Source organism: Passer domesticus, chromosome 1 (genome assembly GCF_036417665.1).
Source record: "Passer domesticus isolate bPasDom1 chromosome 1, bPasDom1.hap1, whole genome shotgun sequence".
Classification (NCBI taxonomy): Eukaryota; Metazoa; Chordata; class Aves; order Passeriformes; family Passeridae; genus Passer; species Passer domesticus.
Window position 1 is genome coordinate 149,853,215 of NC_087474.1, and position 27,891 is coordinate 149,881,105.

General features: G+C 41.6%; 1 protein-coding gene across 3 annotated transcripts; it reads right to left on the minus strand.

Annotated features, from left to right (window-relative positions):
• ZHX1 (zinc fingers and homeoboxes 1) lies at nt 1-27,688 on the minus strand. Of its 3 annotated transcripts, XR_010349863.1 has the most exons (4): nt 27,373-27,688; nt 26,455-26,560; nt 7,243-10,648; nt 1-859 (listed from the first exon to the last, which is right to left on the minus strand). XR_010349863.1 is itself a non-coding variant. In XM_064396030.1 (3 exons), the coding sequence occupies exon 3, from the start codon at nt 10,409-10,411 to the stop codon at nt 7,787-7,789; it is 2,625 nt and encodes an 874-aa protein (XP_064252100.1). In that variant the 5' UTR covers nt 10,412-10,648; nt 26,455-26,560; nt 27,373-27,688; the 3' UTR covers nt 1-7,786. The 3 variants fall into 3 exon arrangements, 2 of the variants coding, with proteins under 2 accessions (XP_064252100.1, XP_064252108.1); XM_064396030.1 differs by having other exon boundaries at nt 1-10,648; XM_064396038.1 differs by lacking the exon at nt 26,455-26,560 and having other exon boundaries at nt 1-10,648.
• Nucleotides 27,689-27,891: the final 203 nt, after the last annotated feature.

The following is a 27,891-nucleotide window of genomic DNA, read 5'->3' on the forward strand; positions in this document are numbered from 1 at the left end:
CTCAGTAAGGAGACATTTATTCCATTATTTATGTTTTCAAATTTTTGGTACAAAGTTTATTTTCAGAAGTTCTCACATGATTCTTTCTTCTACCAGCGTCTTTAGGATTTTTCTATCTCTGATTTATTTTCTTTATCTGTTGAAGCAAAAGCAGTAATTGCTACAGAAAGAAATAATGGCAATATTACAAATATTTTACAGCAGCATCCATTCGTTTCTTTGCCTCAAAAAAATAACAAAAATAAATCCAAAGACAAGATCCATACAGCCGCAAAGGCTTAGGTTTGTAATATCCAGAAGTATGCTGCGTTCCCATATACGAGTTGTACAAGTCCAGCACAACTTTCCAAGTTTGTGCACAGCCTGATAAATAAGACACAGAAATATCAGTTACATTATACTGTTTCTAAGAACTTTTACTCTGTAAAATGTTTGGTCACTCAAAGCTATAAGCTTAATCACATATCAAAGAACACAGGCAATAAAGCCCATCTTACTAAAACATATAGTATTAGGCCAAACAAAATATAAGAGGACAAAATCTAGTGGTCACTGAAGCCTCTTCAAAAAAGGTTTAAAACAGAATGTTTCCATCATGTATCAGAATAAAAACGTACTGTATTAAAATTTGATTTTTTTTTTAAAAGCTGTCTTTTAATCAGTCTTCTATTTACAGTGCAGAACTGCCAACTGCAGTAGTTTAACTTTGGCACAACACTAAGTTCCAATCCTTTTGAGTATTCAAGTCCTGTGTGTGTCCAAAAATTTTCTTGGTTTCACGAAAGATTAGGCCCATTCACAGTTAACCAGTTATCTTGAAATTTTTCAAGAATTGCTTCCCCTTCACCACACTGGGCAGCTACAAAGGAAAGACATTGTAAGCTATTGCATCATTCAAAAGAAACTCTTCATTCTAAACAGTGACAGTATTGTTGCTTCCTTTAATATCACGTACACCAGACAGATCACACAGACAGCTACATACTGGACACCTTTCTAAAAACCTTGCTGGTCGTTAGTGAATCATCTTCCTCATACTTCAAATACATAACAATGCATTAACTTAATTTCATTTCACATGTCAAACAGGACATTTAAATATATTGCAATATATTATAGAAAATTGCAAAGCGCCATCATTTCTGTAAACGAGACTGACACCTGTTAACTCTCCTGTGCACATGAAGAGCAGTACCTAGTGCCACATTTTCTATACAATATAAAGCCTTCCCAGGTAGGGCAACTCATTTTAGTGCATTTCTGTACAGACTGTAAGCATACATGCAGATAGCCAACTATGCAGGGTTGGAAATACTTTTGTAAGCTGAAACTGGAAGATGGGGGAAGATTCTGAAATCACAGCAGAGCTCTTGTGGTTGATCATTTCATAGCACAGATGAGGACTTGACTCTTCTGTCATTCTAGCAGATTCTTTAGGGACAGTTTCATGACAGGTATCTAGTATTGAATAAGCTTAAGGAAATACTTTCATCAACTGGGACACAAATATTATGTGTCCTAACACATTCTAGGTTATGCACAGTCCAATGTTCACACAGTAACTTTATCTCTAAAATACTTGAGAAAACCCAAAGCATTTTATGCCACAGTATTATAACCAAGGATCAGTTACTTTATCCACCACTGTAGTGCTACCTGCTCTAAATAAAAGAAGAAAAAAAAAAAAGGCCTCATTTCCCAACAACATCAAGTTGGAAGCAGAGGTGTACCACTGCTAAGCACAACACAAAGATAAGTGCTACAATCCAGCCAGAAGATCCCTCTCTGTAATGTCAGATGTCTGCAGGGTCAGCAGCTGCCTGCAAGTCAGGGTAAGTCAGAGGAGCTGGGGTGCAGTTCCTGTGAGCAACTCCAGGCACGCAGGATGGGCAGGTTTGCATTCCTTGCTGTGCTGACTACCTACAGTGTCTTGCCCCAGTGCAGACATCAACATGCATCAGACAAATCCCACCTTAATTCATGAAAAGTGCTACAGAATGCTCAGTTATCCCTCTACATTTTATAATGTTCTGTGAGTTGGTTTTTCAATGACTGTTCACTGAAAAGGCGCAGATGCTCTTCACCACAGAAAGAGAACAATCCCCAAGAACTCCGACCATTAAACTTGGAAATACTGGCTATAACCCACCTGTGCTTCAAAATATCCCTTTTTAGAAGTAGGGAAAAAATGCAGAAATTTGAGTTATTGTGTGTTAGTAGCCATTAAGGGGATTTTTCACTTTCTGTTGAAATTCTTATTTCAAAACATTTTCCTACAGAATTTTAATACATCAGCAAACCTCACGTAACTTGACCTGATAAGTTTGTATCATGCTTCTTGGTAAATCTACTTATCCTAGGATATCACAAACTGGATGGAGAATACTGACATAACCTAGCACTGTTCAGTGTAGGGAACTGAATCCTCTACTAGCCCTTTCCATCTTTAATTTACACCATCGTTCCAGGTATTATAAACAATTCTTAAAGTTCTACTGTTCTCTGGTCATTGATACTATCTCTCTATTACTACTGAATGCAAGCAAAATTGTTTTCAAAGCAAAAAATAAATTAAAGAAAATAGCTATATTTAATTGCACTCTACTTTTGTGCCTTCAGGGTAGGGCAGGGATATTTAACACTCCAGAAGCTTAAAGATTATCTTCTCTCCTTGGGAGATATGAATATAGACAGGTATTGGACTCAGGTGGAGGACACAAATCGGTGCTACCATATTTACAGAAGCAAATACTGACATCCAGCCTGAATACACAGTACTCCGCTAAGTGCAAAAGGGAAAACACTCCCCACCTTAAACCACAGCCTGGTTACTCAGCAGCCAGAGCTCAGCTGTCAGAGTTTCTGCTGTGCTCTCATTGCAGAGGAAAACGGAGGAGGAGAATGTCTGCATCTTTGGGCTTTCTGGCCTACGGGGACCGTGTACAGCCATGAATCACTTTGTACGGGATCCAGAAATCCTTTCTTTGCTCTGTAGAGGGGAAGGGAGTGAATTTGCCTGCCTCAAGCATTTCTTGGAGAGAAAAAGAAAATGTGCTTTTGTTCAAGGTGAGCAAATAATCCATTAGAAAATTATTTCATGTCATGTGTGGACACTGCATGAGTTTTCCAATAATCAAAGTTACAGTCAGTAACTCTGAATTGTGAATTACAGTTCATAATGTAATGAAAAAGCAGTTTTCAACATGGTAACAGACAAGGTTAAAAAAGGCATGGCCTCACTTACTACAGTGTATTAGAGATAATACATTAAATTCTAATAATCAGGTAGTAGGTATCTTTCCTCTTCTTTGCTTTCAGAAAAAGAGATTTCTATGTGCTAAAAAGGAGTGACTGTAATAATCTGTCAGAACAGAAGGAGTTAAACTCGTTTTGCTTATCAACTTCTAGAAAACTAAATTCTGCAGGGCAAGCAAAAGTCAGAGCCTTCAAACTTCTGCATTTTCCCTTCACTTCATACAAGCCAGCACTGTTAGTTCATTCAAACCTCCAGGGGAAAATAGGCCTGACTTTCTTTTTTCCAACACTAACTTTGGGGTCATGGAGAGGTGATACTGGGAAGACAGCACTGTTTAAGATGGAACTGTGCTCTCTCACTGCACTCAGAAGTGAGGGCGAAATGTGCCATGAAGCAGGACAATACTGTGATGGTAGATATTGTCTCTGGTTGTAACATTGCTTTCTGTCTTTTAGCTCTTTTCCCTCTCAGGATTATCTGTATTTTCTCTTTAGCTGAATTCCAGAGACAGCACAACTGGCATCATGAGGGCAGGTATTCCTGGCAGAAACAGCAGATGAAGAGAAATCCACTAGCTTAGCTCTAAAGGAACTGATGTTCACTACTGAGTTCTGATGTAGTAGTCCCAAGGAAGACTGAGAAACCAGCCACCCAGAGGTAAGATCTAAGCAAGATCAGAGTTTCTTTGTCTCAGTGTCAATCACTGAAGCCTGGCCCATAATGAGCTCAAACCTAAGAGGTGAAGCTTCACAGAAATGCAGAACACATACCACAGGTTCATCTAGACACAGTCCTTACCAGGCAGAAACATCAACAAAGTCACGTGGACATTCACTCCTGGGCAGATGTATTTTCTTTCCCCTTCCTACTGCCACCATAACTCAGTCCAAACAGCTTCCAAAACAACTTGGAAGTGTGCAAAAGCTGTGCCAGGCTTGCAGGGGTGCACTGCTGATGAGCACAGAGGTGCTGATGAGCACATTGGTGCTATACAATGCAGAGGAATTGTAATAAATTAAGACACTTGCTGATGGGCTTAAATTCAGGGAGTTTCCTGGATGTGACTGGTAGAATGAGAAGGTGCCATATCCTTTCACCCACCAGGGCATCTCTGTTTCTCTTGGTGACTGTGCAGTGCCCACAGCAGCCTAAGGGTGGCTGAGATGAATCTGGGCTAAACCACTGCTTTGAGCTCCCACCAGCCATGACCACAAATCAGGGCTACAACTGACCACAGCACTTTCCAATGCTTCCCCTGTCAGTCCTGACACGGGACACTGGAAGGAGTTTGCCTCTCTGCCAGTCCACAGTGCAAACGTACACATGCTGTAAACATGAAACACACTGGTAATTAATGGACTCCTCAAATAGAAATAACTGTGGCCAATAATGAATGCATACAACTTCTGTCTTCAGGCTGAACCTACCCACATTTTCCTCATCCCTGTCACAACTGAAGGGCTTAAAATGTGCACGTAGCCCAACATGCTACGTGTAGACTCTGCATCTCTCATTAGCTGATCCACAGCACATGGTTTAATTTAAATTTTATATTCTGCAAAGAGATAATTTTCTAATTGGGCTGTAAATACTGGTATAACCAGTGGAGTACATGGAACTCTAATATTTACAACAACTGAAAATCTGGCCCAGTATGCATCAGTCACTGTCTCTGACCATTCTACTGAAAGAAGACCTCCAATCCAACTATATTTAGTCTGATAAACAATGTATTTCCTCTTCCTGTGTTTTTCAGACCAGATGTGCTAAGGCCTACCTTTGTAGCTGAGTGTTATTTAACAGAACTTTGCCAAAGTGAAAAATATCCCAGATCAATCACATAATTAACTTTGATTTTTGTATTTCCCCCCATTTTTTTAAAGACAGAATTCCTAGCTAACCTAAATAAGGCTCTGTAACAATAATGGAGATATTTATTTGGACAAGCTGCTTGGTTGTTTTGGGTTTTTTTTACAGAAAATTAATTCTGGGTCAACTTCAAGGATTAAGGCAACTCCAGATTTTGCTTGCTAGAGGCATATTCCCAAGGATTTGGTTTAATATTTTTGGAAACTTAAAAATAGCATCTTTTCCTTCTAGCTTTGTTCTTTCCTACTCAGCAAGCACAGATTTTTTGACCCTGTATTCCCAACAGAGCTCGAAGCTAGCATGAGTCTTTCCTGTATCTGCTGGCATCTGCAACAGCACACTATTACCACCATCCACACTATTACCACACAAATGAGAATCCCTCCCAACCCCACGCTGAGAAGGCCAGATCTTGATCTCTTTGTACCACCTCACATGCAGAGTCATAAACACTCCTGTGAAATATGCTGACAACATGGGGTTGCTTCTGCCCCACCCCAAAGTTAAAATGAGGGATTCTGGCTATTCCTCCCTAGTAATGCTGGCCACTTTGTGTCTCACCAACTTGAGCCTTGGAAGCCAGGGAATAGTTTCATCATCAAATTCATGACATACACCATAAGCTATTGCCTTTTTCTCCCCAATACTCTTAAAACAGTCAGAAGAGGTAACCCAGTAAATGGCTTTTCTATTAAATGTCCTCCTGGAGCTCAGGGAGCTTATTCAATCTGTGAGCAGAAGGGCAGCTACAAGAGTCCAGAGAGGAAGGTCTGGGAGGTTAGCAGTATTTTTTGTCAGACATTACTCCCCTTCTTACTTTAGCCTGGGCTTCACCCACAATCAGATATGAAAACCAGATCCATCATGGACTCCTCTGCTTCATAAAATCATGACTAAAAGGACTTTCTTGGTTTTCTTGAGTTATCACAATCCAGAAGAAAGACTAATTCTAAAATCCTAGCAGAGGTTCTTGGAGATGGGGAGACATTAGGTCCCATTTTCTCTGCACTAATCTGTCCTCATTAGTCATCAGATGCAGAAGCCTACAGAGAAGATGCTGTCAGATGTGCAAAAGGAGATTGCTAGTATCCATTAGTGCCAATGTAAAAGCAAACAGTACTGGTGACAGCAGCACCAATTCATCACCATCTTTTGACATCTAAATATAAAGTAACTTATCCCTAAAAATGCAGTCTTGCAGTAGCAAAAATACAAACTACTCTTCCTCAGAGTAACAGTTCTCTAGAATGCCAAACAACTGCCTAAACTAAATTTGTGTGAATTTGGCCCATTGTTTTAAGTTGCTAATTCAAACTGCATTATAACTTCACAGTATTGAGACCAAAAAGCTTTTTTTTTTTCTATTTTATATACACTTATTTAAGGTGGGAATGTTTTATATCAGATTAAACTACTTCTGGAGTTAAGTTCATGTAGATCAAACCACCTCCAGAAATAGGTGTGTTCACCCAGCAGTCCTGTGAGCAATCAGCACAGTGGTGAGTTCAATTAGGATGTTTTACAGTTAAACCTGCACACAAATCACTCAACTGGGCTATCACTGAAGAACAATTCAACACTCACGTGTTTGTAATTACTAAGCATCTAAAAGTCATATAATTCATTTTGTTTGTGAATTAAACACCATGTCATTGACACAACTTACTTAAAAACCTTTCTTACTAGTACCAAAAGATGTTTTTCATCTCTGTATCTGTGTATTCTTACAAACCCCATGGCAATTCTGAACAACTTTTAGGCAGTTTTTGTCTTCTGTTAACCTTAAAACACAGTGTCAGATTTCAAGAAATTTCTCTCTCTTTTTTGGAATATAGATACTTCTTTTACCATTTCCAACAAAGAAAAGAATGAAAAATGTAGAAGTAAGTGTTACTATTAACTGCATCAAGTCTGTCAGGCATTTAAATTAGATTGATGTGGGATACACTGATTACACTGACTGTAACAAAAAGCATCTTCTAGCATCAGACTCATTCAGTTAGCTCATAATTATCAACAAGGAACACTTCAGTCCAAGTTCTGTAAACCCAAAACACTCCGAAGATATGCAAAAGGTGCAGATATCACCTTATTTTCTGAAACCTATCAATCCTCACCCCAGGTTCATTGGTTCCTTTTGTCACACTTTTCCCCTTCTCTTTTGTTTTCAATGTTTTCCTTAAGAAATAAACCCAGGCCTTGAAACCTTTCAGATGAAGTGATGTTTGCAAAAAGACATCTAATGTTTTTGTGTTTTCCTCCTTCACAAGCAGGCAATGTTCTCTTACAGCAATAACAACAACAAAAAAAGTGTCTGTGGTTTTTTTGGAATTAAACAACATAAGGCAATTAAATACTGAGAAGCAGTCACGTGTATGATGAACATGAACCTTCCCATCGCAGTGTGGAAAAGGAGGAGCTGAACTTGATCTGATTTGTAACCCCCTGTCCCAGGCCAGGCCTGAGGATGTTCATCTCTTGTAGCAACAAAGCAAACAGTTCTTGCCTGCACAGGTAGCATCTTGCCCATGTACTCCTAGGTGGAAGGAAGATGCTGAGCAGCTGCTTGCTAAACTGAAGGCCATGAAAAATCATTTGGCTCTTCACCATAACATCAAACCTAATTCATAGGTTTTTGGCCCCCAAATTCCGAATTGCACATCAGTCTGTTTTTGAAAGTTTACGTTTAACATGTCTGGGGGGTTCCCAAGTATCACTATCATCTGTTTCTTCCTCATCCTCCTGATCATCCAGCATTTCATCTTCTTCCTCATTCTCATCAAACAGCTCTATTCCAAGTTCTAATCTTCTTTGCCTTTCTGCAAACCATTCTCTGACCTGCTCATATCCCATGTGAGATTTGGCTACCAGTTCATCAAGGTCTTGCTCATTAAGGAATTTGTGCTTCATATAATAGTCCTTCAGGATTGCTGTTCCAGTTTTAAATTTTATGACAGATACACCTCTGTCCCAGCAATTTAACCTCTTGCTTCCCCGAGGCCTCCCCCGAGGCCTCCCTCTCCCCCTCCCTTTTGGTCTTCCTCTCCCTCTCTTCCTTGCAAAGCCTTGGCCATTCAGACTGTTTGCACTGGCACTCTGGTAATAGTAGTACCATTTCAATCCACCATTTTTCCAGGCATAGCGAGTATCTCCAAACCAGCTCACAATTTCTGATCTTGGAAGCCCAGTTTCTTCTGCCAGCTTGTTGTATTCTTGTGGAGATGGCCACTGAGTACGGACAAAGGAACTTTTGAGCATGTGCAACTGCTCTGGTGACTTTTTGCCTATTTTGCTTGAAGTAGAACACCCTGACTTTGCTCCTGCTGCTCCATCTCCCACAGATGTTTCTCCAGACTCCTCTTTTGAGCTGCCAGCATTGCTTTCATTCATGTCAGCTCCCTCTTCCTTCAAGACATTTGATTTCCTTTTTTCTGTAAACCAGGCATCAATCTCTCTCCTGGTCAGTTTTGTCTGGGCTCTTAATCTATTCATCTCTTCTTCAGTAAGGACAGGGTTATTAAGAAAACTTGCTTGGAGGACTTGCAGCTGTTCAGAAGTCTTCTCTTTTAATTTCTGTGGGGTAAAATCAGGAAAAGTACCCCAAGATGGCTTGCTCTGTGGAGTGACTCCTGTTGGAGATTCATTCATTTCATCACTTGAATCAATAACAATGGTGGCACATGAATCACTGTTGAGATGAATCCCATGATTATTCTTTGAGTTTCTCTGATTGTAGCGTGTATCACTGAACCACTTTTTGATCTCTCCTTTAGTGAGGCCTGTTATTTTCATAAGTCTAACGATTTCTGAGTCTTGAGGAAACTGGTTTTTAAGGTAGCTGACTTTCAATTCTGCCAGTTGTTCCTTAGTTTTTTTTGCTCGGATGCCAAAGGAGTCAGGATTCATCAGTGTGGATTCATTTTTGATAGGCTGAGGGGCTGGAATGGCAGCTGCTTGTTTGGTTTCTGCAACAGGCTGACCACTGTGAATCTGACTCTTCTGTAACTGTGTTTGGTTTGGGACCCCTGCTACAGTCAAAGCTATCGGGGCTGTTACTGGTAACGTATTTGTACCTGCAACTTGAGTGAGGACAAGTCCTGGCTGACCAACTATTTGGCATGTCTGTAAAATTGAAGGTAAACCATTGCTAGCGGCTGAAATGTGTGCTGGGATAACAGTAATTGTCTGTGGCACAGTATGCACTGTGCCATTAAATTGCTTCCTCCTTGCTTCCTCCACCTCCTCTGGCGTCCAACTCACCCCGTGTTTCAGACGCTGAGCAGAAAACCATATTTTGATCTGCTCTTCCGTGTACTTGGCTTGAGAGGAAAGAACAGTGATTTCCGACATGGTTGGATACGGGAATTTGTTGTAGGTGTTAAGCAAAAGAGGATTGTTATCCAAAGCAGTGTTATAGGCTGGAATGCTATTTACAGGTATTAGTACTTTTGGAATCAGGTTTGAGTTCTGTGGAGCTGTAACAGCTGTTATAACCTGTGCCACCCCAGGCTGAAGCACTGGTGCCGGGGTCACTACTGCCCCAGCCACATCTGCTGCACTGCACACAACTGAATGGCTTGGTTTGGGTTCAGAAACTGCCGGTGGGGGGTTTTCTACTACTTCTTCGGAGTTTGGCTCATTTTCATTTCCCTTTTCTTCACCAGGAATGTCATCAACTACATTGTGGAAAACAGCAATACGTTTAGCCTCGGGTTTGCTTTTCATCATTTTCATGATAGGAGTTTTGCTAATGGAGATCCCTGATGAGGGGACCTCAGAAGAGTCAGCCTGTCCAGCATTTTCTTCTCTAACAAAACTCCCATCAAAAGTGAGATCATTTACTGTCTGTTCAAAGATTGTCTGGTTATTACGTTTCACCATAGTCAATTTAAAATTCTCCTCTCCAGGGTGGTGCTTCAAATTATGTTCTGAGAGGGCATCGTATCTTTTGGTAAGGAAATTACATTCTAAACAAACATAGGATGAATTTAATACTACGTTGGGGTGTTCTGAATCCACATGGAAAGTAAACATATTGAGATCTGGAGTCTGGAAAGTACAGTATTTACACTCATAACCGCCTTCTACTTTATTTGTGTTTTTCTTATTGTCTGAATCCGCATACTCATGAACATCCTCATCACTTGTTACACCCTCTGCTGTAGGGTTATCTGCTGGTGTGAGCACAGGTGGTCCTTCCTCCAAGTCTGACACCATTTCTAGATCTGGATCCTGCTCATTGGCTAAGACCATGCAGGGTGTTGTTGATTTTCTTTTACTTGCCATGACTGTTACTGTGAAAATTATAACGACTGGTCAGATACAGACTTAGCTTCAAGCTCTTCTTGATTAATAATAGTAATAATAAAATAATAGTAATAATGGCTTTCGGTACTTCAAGTCAGTTCTTGTAAAGTCTCAACATTTATCCCATTAGCAGCTTTTCTTTCGTAGTGCAATCAGATTAAAAATAGTTCAGGATGAGATGTTGAGACACACTGTTTTAAAGTCCACATCCACCACCTGTAGTAAAGAAGAGACAGTGGAATTAGTTTAATATAAGTAATAATTTCTATTTTGCTACATATTACAGTTTAAGGTAATTCAGTCCACTGCTCATCCCCTGAAACCAGCAGACCCACTTCAAGAAGAGATAATTGAAGCTATGATAAGAAAGGCAAAATCCAATCCACTTATTACACGTTGAAATTTGTTTCAGTTCATGTTAATTACAGTGACAAACCTGAACAAAAGAATGTTGTAAAACAGGTAATTTCCTGACTGTTTCCTTTGCTTCAGAAGCCTTTTTCTTGGCACAGTGCTGAGGTCACTCTTGCCCTTGGACTGCTTTGCCTAAGCTACAACAATGTCTCTCGACTGTTCTGTGAGCTCAAGTCCTTCCATCACTAACTTGAGCCCAGCACGACATCTCCACACTGGCTCTGTCATGTCTTTCATGTCACAGGCTGTGAAGTGTCTCAGAAAAGGCAAGTTTAGAGTATTTTTCTATTGCATTATACATGCAAGCACAATCATGTGCAAGACCTTTCTTCCATGTCTGAAAACAGGCAAAACAATGTCTTTTTAAGGCACTCTGACAGACAAAAGACAACTATCCTCTCTTCCTGGTTTCCCAAATGTCATTCTTCAATTGAAGACCAATCCCAAACCAATAAAAGTTGATTGCTAGCACTTGGCAATTAACTAAAATCTATTTTCATGCCTCTATGCATTAACAGAGACATGACTGATTGTGTAAACTGTAACAGAGAGAGAAAAAGCATTAAAGGCTGATATCTCAAGCAGAAGCCTTAGCTTCACAGTTTTTCTTTAGGCAAAAGACAGAAGTGTTCATCCCAGTTCACCCAGTGCTGCTTGGTAAGCTCTGTTTTTGAAACTGTGTGTCACCTTACTGCTTCATAAATACCCTCCTTGAATGTTTTTAACAGCCACCCTCTGCACCACATCTGTGACTACATCCAAAGTGCAGAGCCTCACATGATAAGCTTTTTATGCCAAGGATATGCTTACATGGCATTAAGGACACTGAAAATGCTCAATAAATCTTGGGTAATCATCATTCCAGGATGACAATTATTTAATAGTACTGGAGTAGAAAGATACCCTTCTTCACAAGTTAATAGTGGCAGTCTGTAAAACTGAGCACAGAAGTGCAAAAGATATTTATTTTCATGTAGGTACAAAGTACCTATTGCAGGCCACCTCATTTCTCTTTGCAGAGAGAGAACCATGAAGCAAAGCTAAACAGATCCATTTGTCTCAGTGTCTCAAGGGACAAGAGGTAGAGCATTATTAACTCTGCTGCTTCTCTGTGGGGCTGGAGGGCTCTTGACAAAAGGGAAGACAACTGCCAAGACAACATTGAGCAATGCTCTGGGGGAAGAGCTGGGTGGTATTACCTAATGTTTCTGTGATTTTGAGTAAAATTTCAGAAATGCCAGAAATGCCTATTTTAAAAAGCAACTTAACAGCTAGTTTTGCTGGCTGAAGTTGTGTTTTGAGGAGTAATTGTGGTACTCTGCAGTACCTCATCCCTAGCACAGCACACAGGATCTACACATAGGGCAGTCTGAGTGAGCTTAGGTGCCTGCCAAGGGTCCCATTCTGGGATGGGCTGGAGTGCAAGTAAAAGCAACATTTGATCTGACATGCAATATTGAAGCATGCTGAAGGAAAGGCTGGAAGTAAGAAATAAAATGGAAAACCTGTTCAACAAATCAATAAATGTTCTTCTCCAGTCTCCTCGTGTACCCAGTAGTGTTCACAGTGCTGTAAACCAACAGGTTTACATGCAATTGCAGCACCTGCAGGCTTTTAGCTAAATCTGTATCACATCTCTGCTGTGCTTGTTTTGCTTATGGTGCATAAGCAGATTATCGTGTCCCTCCTCTGTTTACCAAGATAGCAACACTTTTCTTTGATGCAAACAGATCTCAGAAAAAGAAAGCTGCATGTCTGTTCTTCTGACTGCACTGTGTATTTTTTAAGGATGTTGTGATGTCAAAACCCTGTTTAATTAAGGGCTATGAAGAGCTATAACAGCATTCAGTAAAATCTCAAGAAAGTGAGATGCCTGCAACCCTTCCCAGCCTTCTTTCCTCTACAGACTTTAGAGAAACCTCCATTCCCTCCTCCCTGGAGATAATGTGATTATTCCACCTGTAACACCGTGCTTGACATGTTCTCTCAATTTAACAGGGGATTATGAAAATTCACAGTTGAGCAATTTATCCAACCAATTATGCATCATCCTTGGAATCTTCATTTCCTCTAAAATACCTCTCCTGTTCTACTTACAGAGTGTGTGGGACCTTGCCACATAGCTTGACTTCAGTAAGGTCTGCAACATTCAGCACCATGACTCCAAAAAAAATGAAGTAACAGTGAGGTTTTGCCAAATCCACCCTTCTAGGAACCAACTGTAAGCAACCCTTGTTACAATTCTCGAGGTTCTTACAGACTGTTTTTACTGAGTTCATCCTGTTCTGGGCTGGGGATGAAGATCCCTCTAACTGACCTGAGACTCACTATGTGTTCTCTGCTCAAGCATTTCCCTTGGTTAAGACTGGGCAGTCTTGTGCCCAGTCGTGGGCTTGCCTGTCTCAAGGCCACTGAGACCTCCCTCATATTCCATGGATTCCTGAAGGTCATCACTTCAGCAAATGCTTCTGCTTGTCCCTTACATACCTTAAAGTCAAATATATGACAAAATATTGTGAAAGATTTTATCTTTTTATCCCTCCTTGTGAATACTGATATCATATTCCATAATTTGGTTTGCAATTAAATAATCCAGGTGTCTATTTTATGTCAAAAGCAGCATTTTTAATAAAGGAATCTGAAGAAAAACTTTATTAACACTGCATCTCCTTCTGTAATTTCACCTCAGATTTTCATAGAATTGACATTCCTAACAAATCAGCCAACAAAACAGATGTTTTTCTAGGAACATAAACCAGCACGTACAGGCATACTTTTTGAAAGTTCAGAATCTGTTATGTTATCTTTCAGCAGGCAAATTTCTCAGGACACAGTTCTTTAGAAACATGAACAGTTAGCAACCCAAATTAACTAATAATTATTAGATTCATTCCAGAGTGGAATTCAACATTTTAAGTTGTCTTTATAGCAGATTTGTATGAAGACTGATACAAATATTTTCTAAATGGAAGCAGAAAACTTCTGCCCATTTCAATGCAGTTTGAGAAGGAAAAGACACAGAGTTGACCACAGAAGACAGACATGAAAGAACCTGCTTTCAGAAAAAAAATTTTTACTCACTTCCTCTCCTTCCCTCACCCAAACAGGAGTACCTGATGCAGCAAGAAAAATGAGTTTACATAAAACATTCACAGTGTGTTCAGGGTGTATGCTTTCTGAAAAGGCATTGATCCCTGTCTGCTGTATGACACTTCCATCCAGTGTACAGGAAAAGCATGCCAAAAAAAATCCAGCCCCATGTAATGTGATTTTAAGGATATGCAGAGAGCAGCTCTGAAGATGAAGCACTAACCTGCTTCTAACCTTTAAATCCATCTAGATTACAAATTGCCTACCACTTCACACAGAAAATGCTGCCTTCTTAGAACCCATGACAATGTGCAGTTGTTGATCCTTTGTTTAGCCTCCTTCTACTACCCTTTATTCAGAGTAGATGCATCTATGTCAGAAACTATTCTGCAGAGCTCAGTGTAGGCTAATACACTCTGATCTGTGCTGACTCTCAGTCAGAAGGGTGAAAGACTTTGTTGCAGTGCCATTTTCTTCACGTGTTCCTTATCTGCAAAGTTCACAGAGCCTTACTGCTAATGACTCCAAAATAAATCTGCATCACTATTAATCCTGAAATATTTACATTTGATTCTTCTTTTAAAATAAGGTCTGGTACTAATCCAACATGGGAGTGAAACTTACCAAACTGATATCAGCACAAGTCCTCATGTATTACAAAGATAAGGCCCACTTAGGGTCCTTGCAGCATTAGACTGGTGATGAGGGAGGCAAGTACCAAAAGCTACTGTAGTGCCCACGCAGAGCTCCAGGCTGTGCCAAAGCCAGACCCGTGATGGAGCCCTGGAAAGCTGACACAAAGCCCAGCAGAGGCTGAAGGGAGCCTGCCACAGGACATGTGACTGGGCTTTCCCAGTTACTTCCTCTCGGTCCTGGTTTTAATGGGTAACAAACAGTTCCATCAATGTCAGAATTCCATGCCAGAAGTGACCACTCAATGACTGACGTTATCTTTCTCTACTGCAGCACATTCTCCAGGTACTTCTGAGGACAGCACAGGGACTTGTGCCCCTGCTTTTGATAGAGAAAGCCACAACCAGGTTCTGTATCTGACCATAAAAAGCTAACAACCAAACATTGCAAAAACCAGGGTACCTTTAGCATGAATGGTGCATGTCTCTGCCCCTCAGTCACACAGACAGGTATTTTCTGTGTGATACAGACACCCTGGCAGCTACACTCACATAGACAGACCTTTATTTTATTGACTCTGAAGTGCCCAATTCTGACTGTGAGCACTCAGTACTTCTAATGTCAGACGTCTCTGCATGACTATTACTGAAATTGAGTATCAAACTTGTGTAAATGCTTATCACACCAAATAAAATGGCAGCAGAGTCAGGGATTTTTTTTTCTTTGCATAGTTACAGCTCTATTTTATTTTAATTGCTGTGCTGTTACATACAAAACAGAAAGGATGAAGAAATAAATTACTGACATGAAGACAAATTTTAATGTGTTCTGCATTGAATAAACATTTAATTCAACCCTCCAAATGTTTCACGTTGGCTTTAAAAAAAGTAGAACAGTGAGAAATTATTAATTTCAAAAACTGTTTATCAAAAAAGTTTCTCCAAAACACCAAAACAAAAGGTTTTATTATCATTGCATTTCCTTCTTTAAAATGAAACAATCTGGCACACATATGACTTCACAAAATGCTCCTTTCAACTTCATTCTGCCTTTTTTTTTTTTTCTTCCAGATAAAACATTTCTAGAGCCATCCCTTTTCCCAGGCCCTAGTCCAGTGCTGCAAGTACAAGGCCTTCCTATGACTTCCTGGAGTTCATGTCCCCTGACACCCTGAGCTCCTCCAGAGACCCAAGCTGCAGCCCTACAGATGGTGTCCTCACCAGAGAGCCCGAGTCATTCCCGAGTCATCGCTGGTGCTGAGCAGGATCCCCCGCGCCTTCGAGGTGACACAGCCCAGCACAGATTGTCCCTCTCTCCCTCCTCCACTGATTCCACAGTGTACGAGCCCTGGTCACACTGGAAACCAGATTTCACATGGGCTGCTTTCTGCTTTCATCAATATTTGGCTGTCGCCACTCAAAATGGTACTTCTCAACAGCAAATGAGAGTATTAGTAGCACTCTGCCCTTAAAAAGCAGGACTGGGTCTCAGGGCTTACAGCTCTCAATGCTTTTGTACCTTCTGCTAGACCAGTGGCATTTGCAGAAGCCCAAGGAGCAGCAGCAGGTTAAGGACTACCCTGATGCATGACACTACAAGAACCTAGATAGACAGAGAAGGAGAATCCATTAAATATAGGTGGTTTAAAGCAGTCTGCAGATGTGCATGACAGGAATAAAAGCATGATCAAGAGCAAGTGATAAAACATCCTGCAAATTCTACCTTGGATACAAAAAGGTAGTGATACATTATGACTCATAATTCTGCTTTTTTTTTTTTTAACAGTGGAATGCATTTCTCAGACCTCAAGGCCAGATCCTTGCCAAATTTTAAGTTCCTATGTCAAATCCCTGAGGCACAGAGCTGCTCAGAAAAAGAAAGATAATATGGCTTTTACATGGAGACTGCCTTTCTTTCTCTCCTTGCTTGCCTCCTCACTCTGTTAATTTTACTCCTGAACCAGCTAATATTCCCCCAAAACTCAATGAACAGAGAATAAAAGCAGCCTCAAGACAGAAACAAGGTAAAAATTTCTCAATCCAACTATTGTAAGAAACTGAAAACAGGGGCTTGGAGTGAACTGACCAGGTGACACTAATACACACTGCTACATGCTCCATACATGCATACACCAGAACACAGACCCATAACTTAAATAACTTGTAAAGGATCCCAAAATACTTGAACCAAATGTATAAACACAGTGTTTGTATGAACCAGTGTTTTATGAATGAGGAAAAAGCAAGGACTTGGGAGTGTCAATTGAAAAGCAAAAAAGATCAATTCTACTGCATGGACCTACATAAATCCCATGTCAAGGTGAAGACTGCAAGGCACATTTTCAAGGTTTCAACTGCTCTTTAGAATCTCCTCTACCACTTGGTCTGCTATGAGCTTTTGCTCAAATGTGCTTGCTCAGAACCTTTCCTGTGTGCCTTGGATCCAACTGCTTGTATCCTACCCCATGTCCTCCTTAAAGCCTCCCCCAGCCTTGCAGGTCAGCTTCCATTTTGTTAGAAGGCCAAGGAGTGCAGAGTGCATAAAAAGTCCTTTATGTTCAATGGCACCTGATTTGCATCTCCACTTTGGATGCAAAAAATTTGACTTCAGATCTGGTATTTTATAAGGTTTTTTTTAAGGCGCTCCAGAATGTTTCCAGTATATGTAACAGCTTTACAATTGTAAACTGAATCACATAAGAACAGACACAACAAAGAATTGACCTAGTCCCTACTGGCAGACTCCTCCATAGTGGAAATATGCAGAAGAATTTTATGTTCATGCTTGCAAGTACAGCTGATCTTATAGAAGTTCTCCAGGATGTTCTCTGACCTGATCCAAACAATGCTGGTCATGGAACAGCATAATCACAAGTCAAAATACAACATGTAAGTTCCTGTCTCTGTATTCAGAGTACTTAGTCTAAGTGCAAGTATTCTCAGTGCAGCACTAAATTACTGCCAGGACCAGGGTGAGACTATCAAGCTCACTCAGGCTTGTCTTTCTTTGCCACACCAACATGCTCTGTGACTGCTGCAGATCACTTTAGGAGCATAGTGATGGTGGAGCAACAGCACTTCAGCACTGGTGAGGAATTGTAACCAGTTGTCTGGAGAGTTTGTAAAAATCTGCTTGGGATTTTTAAGGAATTTCCATCCTTGGAAGTTTTAAAACTTGGCAAGACCCTGAACAACCCTATCTACCATCACAGATAACTTTGCTTTGAGCAGGATGCTTAACCTAGACGATCTTCAAAAGTCCCTTCTACTCTAATGTTTCTCCTCAGGGTTTTGAGGTGTTCAATCATATAACAAAGAAAAAAGAGGATAGCCTAAGCTGCCTGCATAAACACTCTCTGCAGGTCTCAATTATCTAGTAAAATACCACTGTGTACCAAGTTATCCTTTGTGAAAAGCAAAGCATTTTTATTTGCAACAGTGACGTGACTCCACACCCCTGCTGAGTACTGTACTGTAGTCCTTAGGTACTCCTGCTGATTTCTGTGGGAGATAATGTCTTGTGTGTGACAAGACCAATTCCCTCACCCCCACCCCACGTCCCCATCATTCATCCAGAGAGTGGATAAACATTGTTTACTGCCCATCAGCCCAGTGACAAAAAAGGTAAAAGACAGGGGACTACAGAGGCTTTCAAGTACAAGGTGTGGAGTGGAAAGATGAATCTGGTACAGTCACTGCAGAAGTCTGAGAGGTGACTGTGTACTCAGGTTACCATGGGGTAAGGAAGAGTCAGCAGATCAGAACAAGCATCTTGGCCTGTGGCACAGGGAACAGGAGGTCTGCAGTTACAGCATTTCACAGGCTCCACTTCCCAGGCACTGCTGGACCTGGCGCCCGGCAGTCCCACGCTGCTCCCAGCTCACCTGAACAAAGGCCTTCAATGCAGCAGCAAAGAATCAACAAGTCTTTCACCAGGCTGGTTCCCTGTTCCACTGTTTCCCAGGCTAATTCCTTAAACTCTGACTGTGAACCTGACCCCTGTGACTTACTGTGTGCCAGACACGTGACCCCCCTCGCCACTGCTCATCGCCCTGCAGAGGACAATCCCCAGTTTGGGAGCCACTGGCTGAGGAAAGCTGGAGGCTGCACCTTTTGCCCTGCTCTGTCATGTGAGTCACCCCTGCAGGAGAAACACAAAGCTCTGATGTTCAGTCCTGGCAGGGAGGTAAGAGAGAGGATCACCGAAAACAGACTGGCTTCTTTCACTCTGTGTCTCTCAAGTATAATGGTGGAAAAATTAGCACAACATGATTTAAGTGGAAAATATGGAATTAACTAAAACACTGTACTTTAGTAGCTGTGGAGCTGCTTTTTTCTTTTTTTGCATTAGATTTAAACACCATAAGAAAAACAGATTAGGTATATTTTAAAAAATATAGGTAGCTTAAAGCTGCATAAATATCCTAGGGTCAAAATCATACTCTCACTGATTTAAACGAGAATGAGCAGTAAAATTTTTAAAGGAATACTGTATGTGTTGATAAAAACACACGTAAGAGGCAACAGAAAAGCATAAAAAACATTACACAGCACAAAACAGTACAACAGCTGGGGGGGAAAGGAAGAGAAGAATCAGTATTATGTTTAAAACACCTATTATTTAGACTGCAAGTTTTAAACAGAAAGATTTTGTTAATTTATATTAATGTTTCAACAACACACTGAACACATCCCCTCATAGGAGAAACACCTATCTTATTTACTGACATTAAACCAGACATAATCATTAAAAGCACCAATTACTGCCAGAAGTTCTGTTCTAATTGTAAACATCTAAGTTTTTACTAATGGAATAGAAGGACTTAAAATAAATCAGTATTATAACGGATAGTTTTAGTTCATGCCATTACTTTTTTACTTAATTAAGTTGGAAATTCTCAGTGAAAACACTGAATTATTGGCAGTTAACAACTAACCTTATACACAGAAATTCACTTTGCAGACATCTGCACTGAGTGAAGGCAGAAATTACTTCCTGAATGACAGAAGTTCCTGCCTCAAACTTTAAAAAGCAGGACAGCTTTTTTTTTCTGAGTAAGATCCCTAATTCAGACTTTAGGACAAATTCTGCCAGGGCTAAAATCTTAACAGACATGGATACATCATCATAGAAACAATAAATTTTCTCTAGGGAGCACTAAAATGTATTATAATTTGCCTCACAAATCAGTAGGTTAAAAAGAAAAAAAGTCACATTTAAATAAATGCACTCTTAGATATGCTACATATTTACAATAGTTTAATAATACAGATGTTATGCAATTTAGGAGCATATTAAGTTTTAATTTCCAAATCAAATGTATTTTAGACATAAATTTAGAAAAACAGGAATTAATCATTACCTGAAAAACAAAATATGCATAATTCACTGTTTTCTAGAAAAAGGACAGAAGTAAAAATTAATAATCTGAGAGTATGTTGAGATGAAGTAACAATCCCTGATATAATTTATCCCTTTATAAAACAACCTTTGCAAACTACCACAATATCAAACAATGAGAATCACTTGCCATTTACAAAAGTTATCAAAAGCATAAATTCAACTCAAAATTAGGTGAAATTGTTTATATCAGGGTTCCCTATGTTCAGACTCAAGCTATGATCAAATCACCTATTCCCATTATTCTGGGTTCCATATATTAGGACTGGTTTTGAATTAGTGCATTAGTTAAATGATACCTGGGCAAGACAGGGAAATACAAAGACAGGTCAGGAGAGGTAAGATGAACATGTCGGGTATCATTATTAAATCAACCAAACCAGAAGAGCCCAGGATACAGCTGGGGTGTGGTACTCAAAGAGAATGTTTATAAGAGTGTCCAAGTTTAGCATAGAAAATAGGCAGGCCTGGAAACCCATGGGAATAAGATGCATCTGTTGTTGTAAGCAGCCCCAGAAAATGTTACTGGTTCACTAGCCTGGGGCAAGCTTTTTCTTTTTTTTCCCTCTTTTCCTTTTTTGACAGCCAAGTACAATATTAGCTTGCTTTTTTTTTTTTTGTCATCGTCAAGCTGAGGCTGGGTGAGAATATTTTGTGTCTAGACTAATAAATGTTTGGAAGGATTTTGCAAGACTGGTTTATGGGAATAGAACCCTCTTTTTGTTTTTCTGCTGGAAAAAGCAGCATTAAAAACAAATGAGCACCATCATGCATTTGTTTTAAATTGCATATTAGAGCACTGCTATTTTGTGTGCAATCAATACATAATTTGGAAGAAAGATGCTTTTAAAATTCAAAGCTATCCCTGAGCAGCTAAGGTTCTCTTGGAAACTGAAGGAGGAGTCTGAAATTATTGTTCTTTTGTTTGCATCCCCCAGTGGGAAAGGCAGCACACAACTAGAAACCACTGTGCTTTGAGGCTGCACGAATCATTAAGAATAAAGATCAATCCCCCCTCCATTTAAACATTAGATATTAAAACTGAATCTAGGACAAAGGTAAGCTAATCAGACTCCTTTTCAAGCTGTTATTGGGTTAAATATGATATCAAAGGGATTACATAAATCTTGTAACTCTCTCTACAGAAATTTAAAAAAGACACTTATATTTTGCAAAACACAGCCTGTCTGGACCCCAATTACAAGCATCAACTTAATCAGTGGAAATTAGTGGGATGTGCATGGACCAAAACCTACATTTTCTTTTTAATATTTGTTTCAGAGGGCGGGGTATCTCAAGATGAAATGGCTGACTGAGCTTTTTATTTCATTGCTTTGGATGGAAATGACTGAATCTTTCCACACCAAGTAGTGCTGAAGAAGCTGCTCTGGTGCAAAGCAATCTTCAGTCCCAACCCTCCAGTGAGCTCTCACCCTCAGCCTCTCTCTCTCGCCAGCTCTCTGCAGCAACAGGGCTTAAAGGTTTCCTGGTGAAGAAGAGGGCTCCTGTTCAGTAATTCACAGATAGTAATTACTATCTGTAATTGAGCATTACATCTGGAAATAGGATAGTCACTCATATAAAGCAGCATATAGCTGCAAATTCTAAACTTAGAACTACCTTGTGCCCATATGCATCTGGTTTAAACTGCAGTCAAAGTATTCCCCACTCTTTGTCAGTGAGTGTGACATCAGGGTATGGTGCTCACACTCTCATCATCCACGCAAATATCAATGTACTGGAAAGCTTTCAGAACAAAGGAATCTGAATTTCAGTGTACAAAGTGATGTAAAATTTTTCCCTCTCTGGACTCAATGTACAATAATTAATATATCTTCTAACGGTGTGTGCTTATGATTAATTCTTTACTATGTGTAGAAAGAGTAAACTTACTCTTCTTCAATACCACTCTTTTCTCCCATCTCTTCCCTCCCTTCCCCCTAAAGAAACAAACAGCTGATATTAGCAAGGCCTTATATTTCCCATGGAGGAACCAAGGAAATAGAGAGTTTAAGAAAAAGAAAGCTACTTGTCAAGAATCAGAGTTGAAATGAATGGTTTTGGACTGATAAACACCCAAAGTTGTAGGCATCTCACAAAAGTCTCTTCCATGCTAAATTACTGCTTTTAATGCAATAAAAAATTAGTTCTCTATTGACCAACTAATTCCTCAAAAAAATTTAAGTAAAATGTATTAATGAGCCAAATTTGAAAAGCACTTGGAAGCTACAAGTAGTGAAGCTGTGTGTGTTTGCATCACATTTAAGCAGAGACCGACAATGCCAGCAGGGACCTTGTATGGGCATCAATTCCTCAAACTGATCCATGAACAAAATACCCAAAGTCACATGACACTCTAAGTGTGGTGAATCTTTTGTCAGACCCAATCCCCCTGAGAAATTTGGAGGACAGAGAGCCATTAACTATTCAACATAGCAAACAAGGCTGAACACTGTGCAGTGCTGAACCCTCCAAAAATTCCACTGCATCTACAAATTCATTTTACCTTGCTGAAAATCCTGCTGAGAAACAGGAACTCCTGTCCTTTCATGCCTGCTCCATCTAACTCATTTGGCAACTTCTGCCAAGTGCCCAACTCCTCCTGATACAACTTGGATTTGCAGAGCACTCTCAGCTTCCACTGATTTGCTCAGGGCATCTGATCCATGTATAAAAAGGCAGTATGTTTCTATTTTGAAGGTATTCTAAAGATTGACTAGAAATGTGGAGGCTCTGAGGAAGCATACAGCTGTAACTAACATTTTACTTCCAGTCTTCCACACTCAGGTAGTTAATAGCTGTTCTTTCCAGACTCCTTCCCCACTGTTTCCCCTTTACTCTGTTTCAGACATACAACATTTCTAGATCTCAACTAGCCTAATTACCAAGACAGAGCCTTACACCCATGCACAAAGCCAGTAAGAGAGTTTGAAAATCAACAGAATTTTAACATACAAAGCAAGTTTTTCCGTTATAACACAGGCAGGAAAGCAATCACATTAGTACCATATTTTGTGTACATTAATCTATTTCATAGCTTTAAGAAAGGCAAGCTTAGAGACCTCTACCAAGTTGCCTTGGACTATACATGCACTTCCATCTATGAAGTTCTTAGCACCTTTCTAAGCTAAAACAATGTTAAAATAATCACAGTCCTAACCTATAAACAATGATTCAAGCCCTAAAATCTCTATGATCACCCATTCACAGAATTCATTGTGAGCTAACAGCTATTTTCCATCTAATAAATGCAGTTTGAAGATGCTTTGAAGATTCAGAGCACTGAACATGTGGAGCTTTTACCATAACCATTAGAAAGTTCAAAAGCTCATTTCTGTCCTTCTGTCTGGTGAGGTGCATTTGGTGCTCGCAGACGACGCTGGCTTTGCCAAGCAGCGAGGGCTGGCGTTGCACGCGCCTCATTACACAGCTCTGTCTGCCCACTCTTTAAACAAAACTGTCAGCCTTCAAGCCTTGCCTGAGCAATGCTTTCAAACTGTGGGTCCCCTCAAGGCATGTGAAGTTCCTCCAAATCCTAGTGAGACCATTAGATAAGGAAGGTGAGCAGCATACTGCAAAATGCCACCAGAGAAGGCCAAGTTGCATGCAGTAAACCTAGAACACCAAAATCACTTTCTTAAATGGCTCCAAACATGATGCACAAGCCGTTCTTTTGAAGTAGAATACATAAAGTTCCTTTAGACCTGTCAGGCACAAGCAGAGATTATGCTAAAGAATGTTTGCAACATTAAGTTCGTTGCTACCTTTTAGATCTTTTAAGAAGTGCAAACAGCAGCAGCAGCATTGAAAGTTCTTTACAATTTTTCCTGAAGGTTCTCCAATCACACTACATCTGCTCCTCCTTTAGTCGTCAGCAATTTTCCTCTCTTCTGTGCTTTAGCATGACAATGTGTTTTACAACCTTAATGGTACAATAAATGTAGGCTGTGTTCTGCCCCTTTAGATTATACTCTTTTACAGTGAATGATACTGAACTGTAACATCTCCTATGATCTCAAAGCTCTTAAGGATAAAAGAGTGGTACACACCTTCTAACAAGTGACAATAGCCGACTTTTCCTCAGTTTGGGCTGATCTCTGAAGCTGGTTAGAAAGAACACTGTTCTAAGAAATACATCACAGCTCACTGAACTCTGACGGATATGACAAAAACCTGAGTGGACCCCCTGAAGTGCCATCCACTTCCTTGACAGAAAGACCACAGAACTGGAAGTGAACCATCAGTGAAAGTGGTGCAAGGCATAGAATTATGACATGCCATCTGGTTGGTACAGGATAAGGAAATGTATCATTTTGGTGGCTTCCACCTCCACAGAAAAATAAAGAACTGTTTATGCAGCAAAATGTTTTGACTATTTGGGAAAGTCCTCAACTAGCCATGAAAATTAATAAAAAGAAGAGAAAAAAGAGAAACGACAGAAAAGCGAAAAGAGAGAAAAAAGAGAAAAGATAAATTGGAATAAAAGACAGCAAATTAGAATTAATAGAACTAATAATGCTGAAAACGGAAGTAGTCACATCCCTTTAATGCCTAATTTGACAATATCAGAAACCTAAATAAAAATAAAATATTGTATTCTTAGAGGTGTACATTCAGCAAAGGTGACACCACACTCACTATTGCTGCCTATTTAGGAAATAGGAAGCAAACAAAAGGGAAAATGGGACTAAACTGAAAATTGCATCACTTGTTTACAAGTCCCTGACAACTCAGAAGCAAACCATCTTGGACATTTATGGATCAATGACCCTGCATCTAAAGCACAAGGAGAGGGAATATTGACTATTTACATACAGAAGAGAACAGCATGTCCATGCACTCAGCTATAAATGTTCAGAACACTCCCTCACGCCATGACTCCAAGACTGTTATCACACAGGATTTTAACTGATCATTCTGAAAATTTTACAGCAAGCTCAGGATTTATAAAAATTATAAAACATAAAAATTCTGAATTTGATACAGTGAAATCTTTACTAGACCTCAGCTTGATAAGTAAAGAGAAACTGATCACCAAAATAAAGGTTAGCCATAGCTTAGCTGCAAGTGATTGTGCCTCAGTTGTATTTATTATTCACAAACAAAAAAATCCCACAGGCAATGTGTACTTAGTTCTTTAAAAATTCCAGCTTCATAAAGCTGCAAAAAATCCTAAACTTAGACGTAAGGAAAGAATCTCGCTTCAAAGATGAACGACTGTTTTTCAAAGACCCTTCTAAAGTTACACACAAACAAACGGGTCACCAATCACAACTAGATGAGAAAGTTAACCCAAAATTTAAACCTTTCCCTCACACTACTTATAAACAAATCAAGGGAAACCCATGGGTAAATCTCAGCCACAGCAATAAGCGTAACTGAAATGCTACAGGCGGCCCAGTGAAGCAAAAGACACAAGAAACAGCCTTCTGGGTACATTAGGAACAAAAGGAATCCTAGCACTATTACCAAGTCCATTATTTGACAGAAATTCTTCAGCGTGGAGAATCTACAAAAGGGAGAACTGTTCAACACACAGTTCTAAGACTCTAAAGGTAAGTATGATGATAAACTTTGTGATAAATATTGTCTATTCCTGTAATAAACAACAGTTATAAACAACAGCAGTTAAGGCTAGATATCAGGACACTGGATCCAGCTAAAGCACTCACATCAAGAAAGGTGTTGCAAGAGATGAAACAATCCAGAACACAGCCATAAGAAACACCAGGAAAGTAGAAAAGTAAGCCTCACAAAGGAATCCTCTATCTCAAAGTACTATGTTTCCCCAAGCCAAGTTTGGGGACAATCCTAGTAAACATTATCCAAATATCATAGCAGAGGGCTTTTCTGTCTAGCCAAGATACAAGAACCACTAGCCTAAATTTAAAAGCAAATAATTTCAGTTATACAAAATGGCATCTACTTCTAATCCGCTCAGGGGAATTCATTAAACACCACCAGCGGAATTGACTGCCTTGCTGGCAATGTTTAAAGAAAGTAACAAAAGGGTTTCTAAATTATGCATTTTTGCTCCAAGAGGTCTTAATTTAGGGCAGTCCTCTAGTCTGCATCACACAGGTTGTTTTAAACAAGGTTTCTGTAAGTACTCACAAGCTTTCTTTTTTTTGGCATGAAATCCTTCTGAATAAAAACAAAAAACAGACTGCTGGTGAAAACCAACAGCACAGCTTTTAAAATTCCCCTCTCATTCCTACGTTTGAGGGAATATTTGTTTTCATGTACCAAGTTCCATAACAAAATCCACTTTTGATTTATGCAATGCTTACATGCACTTTGAAATGCTCAATACACTCTCTGTATATGTCTCATTTTAAGAGTAAGTGGCACCTGTGCCAGCCTGCAGACCGAGACATCTCAGCCTTTGCTATTTTACGCGACACCTTCTACACAGTAAACTTCCCCATCTTTCCATTAACTATTTAACCTACCATGCAGCTCAGAAATAAAGTGCAAGTACCTACCAGATAACATTGACTACTGCAGATACTCTGAGCCCTTTCAGAAATCCAGAATTGCCTCCATTACATGGTTTATTGAAGTTGGTGTTGGTTTCCAGTGCTGCACATCCTGGTATAGGGGAGAGCTGAGCATCAGAACGCACCCAAAACCCAGGCACCCCCAGAGGAGTAAACCACACATCTTCCCCAACTCTGCCTGCACATACACTGGCTCCTTCATGCTCGCCCCCGCACCGCAACGCCACGGGATGCAAGATAACTCTGGAGCCAGAACTTCATGGCTCGCTGCCTGCCGTCCGTCTGTCAGTCCGTCCGTCCTCCTGAACGCCAGCGGTGACAGCGGGCAGGAACTCGCCGGCTCCTCCGGGCGCACCGGGATTGAACTTCTTGATTCTCCTTTCTGACTCACGAGTCAGACGGATTTTCATCCGCCCTGAGGCGAGCAAAGCCCCGTGCAGGCTCCCGGCACGGGGTGGAGGAAGCAAGGATTGGGAGAGGAGTTCGTCCTCGGAGGGGTCTGACCCCACTGCGGGCCGGTTCGGGGGCGGGGGGCACGCACAGTCCGCTTCCCTGGGATGCCACGGCGCTGCCTCCCCCCGCCCGCCCGGAGCCCGCCGCCCCCGACGGGCGCTGACCCCCGGCCGCGGGGGCAGCGCCGCCGCCAGACAATGGGGAGGCGGGAGGGCGCGGCCGCCCCACCGCGCCCACCCCGCGGGCGCCGTCCCCGCCGGGCCCGGCCCGCCCGCCCCCGCCGCCCGGGAGCCGCCCCCGCCCCGGGGCGGCAGCGCCGTCCCGTCCCCGCCGGCGGAGCGCCCGGCCCGCTCCCGGGGGAAGCGGGGGCGGGCGCAGGGCGCGCCTCCCCGGGCAGCGGGGTCACCCTCCCGCCTCCCGGCGCCGAGAGCCCCCTCAGCGAGTCCCTACCTGCCGGCGCCGCTCCGCCTCGCCCCCTCAGCCCGCGCCGCCGCCCGCCCGCCGCCTGCGCTCACGGCCGCGCCGCCATCTTGCGCTTCACAAACTACTGCACTTCTTTCGGGGCGGGGGGGCGGCGGATGGGCCGGGAGCTCCCAACGCCGCGGCCGCCCGCGCCCTCGCCTCGCCCCGCGGCGCCCACTCGCATCCTCCCGGCGCGGCGCTGCCCCGGGGCGGGAGCGCGGCGAGCGCGGACAGCGCGGCCGCTGCCTCAGCCGCCCTGGCAGCGAGCGGGGGCGGAGCCGCTCCCGCCGCCCCGCCCGTCAGGCGGCGGACACCGGCCGCGGGGGCTGCCCCGGCACCGCAGCGCCGCAGCCCGGGGACACCGGCGGCTCCTCGGCGGCCCGGGGAGGAGCGGGGATGGCAGGGTGGGAGCTCCCGGGCGGCAGCCGCTCCTCCGCTGGCAAACTTCGGCTCCGCGCTCGGCCCTCCCGCCGCGCCCGGGACGGGCTTAGGGAGAGCGTCGGTGCC

Excerpts from the sequence above, each read along its gene's own strand:
- ZHX1 (XM_064396038.1), bottom strand. The coding sequence starts at position 10,411 with ATGGCAAGTAAAAGAAAATCAACAACACCCTGCATGGTCTTAGCCAAT.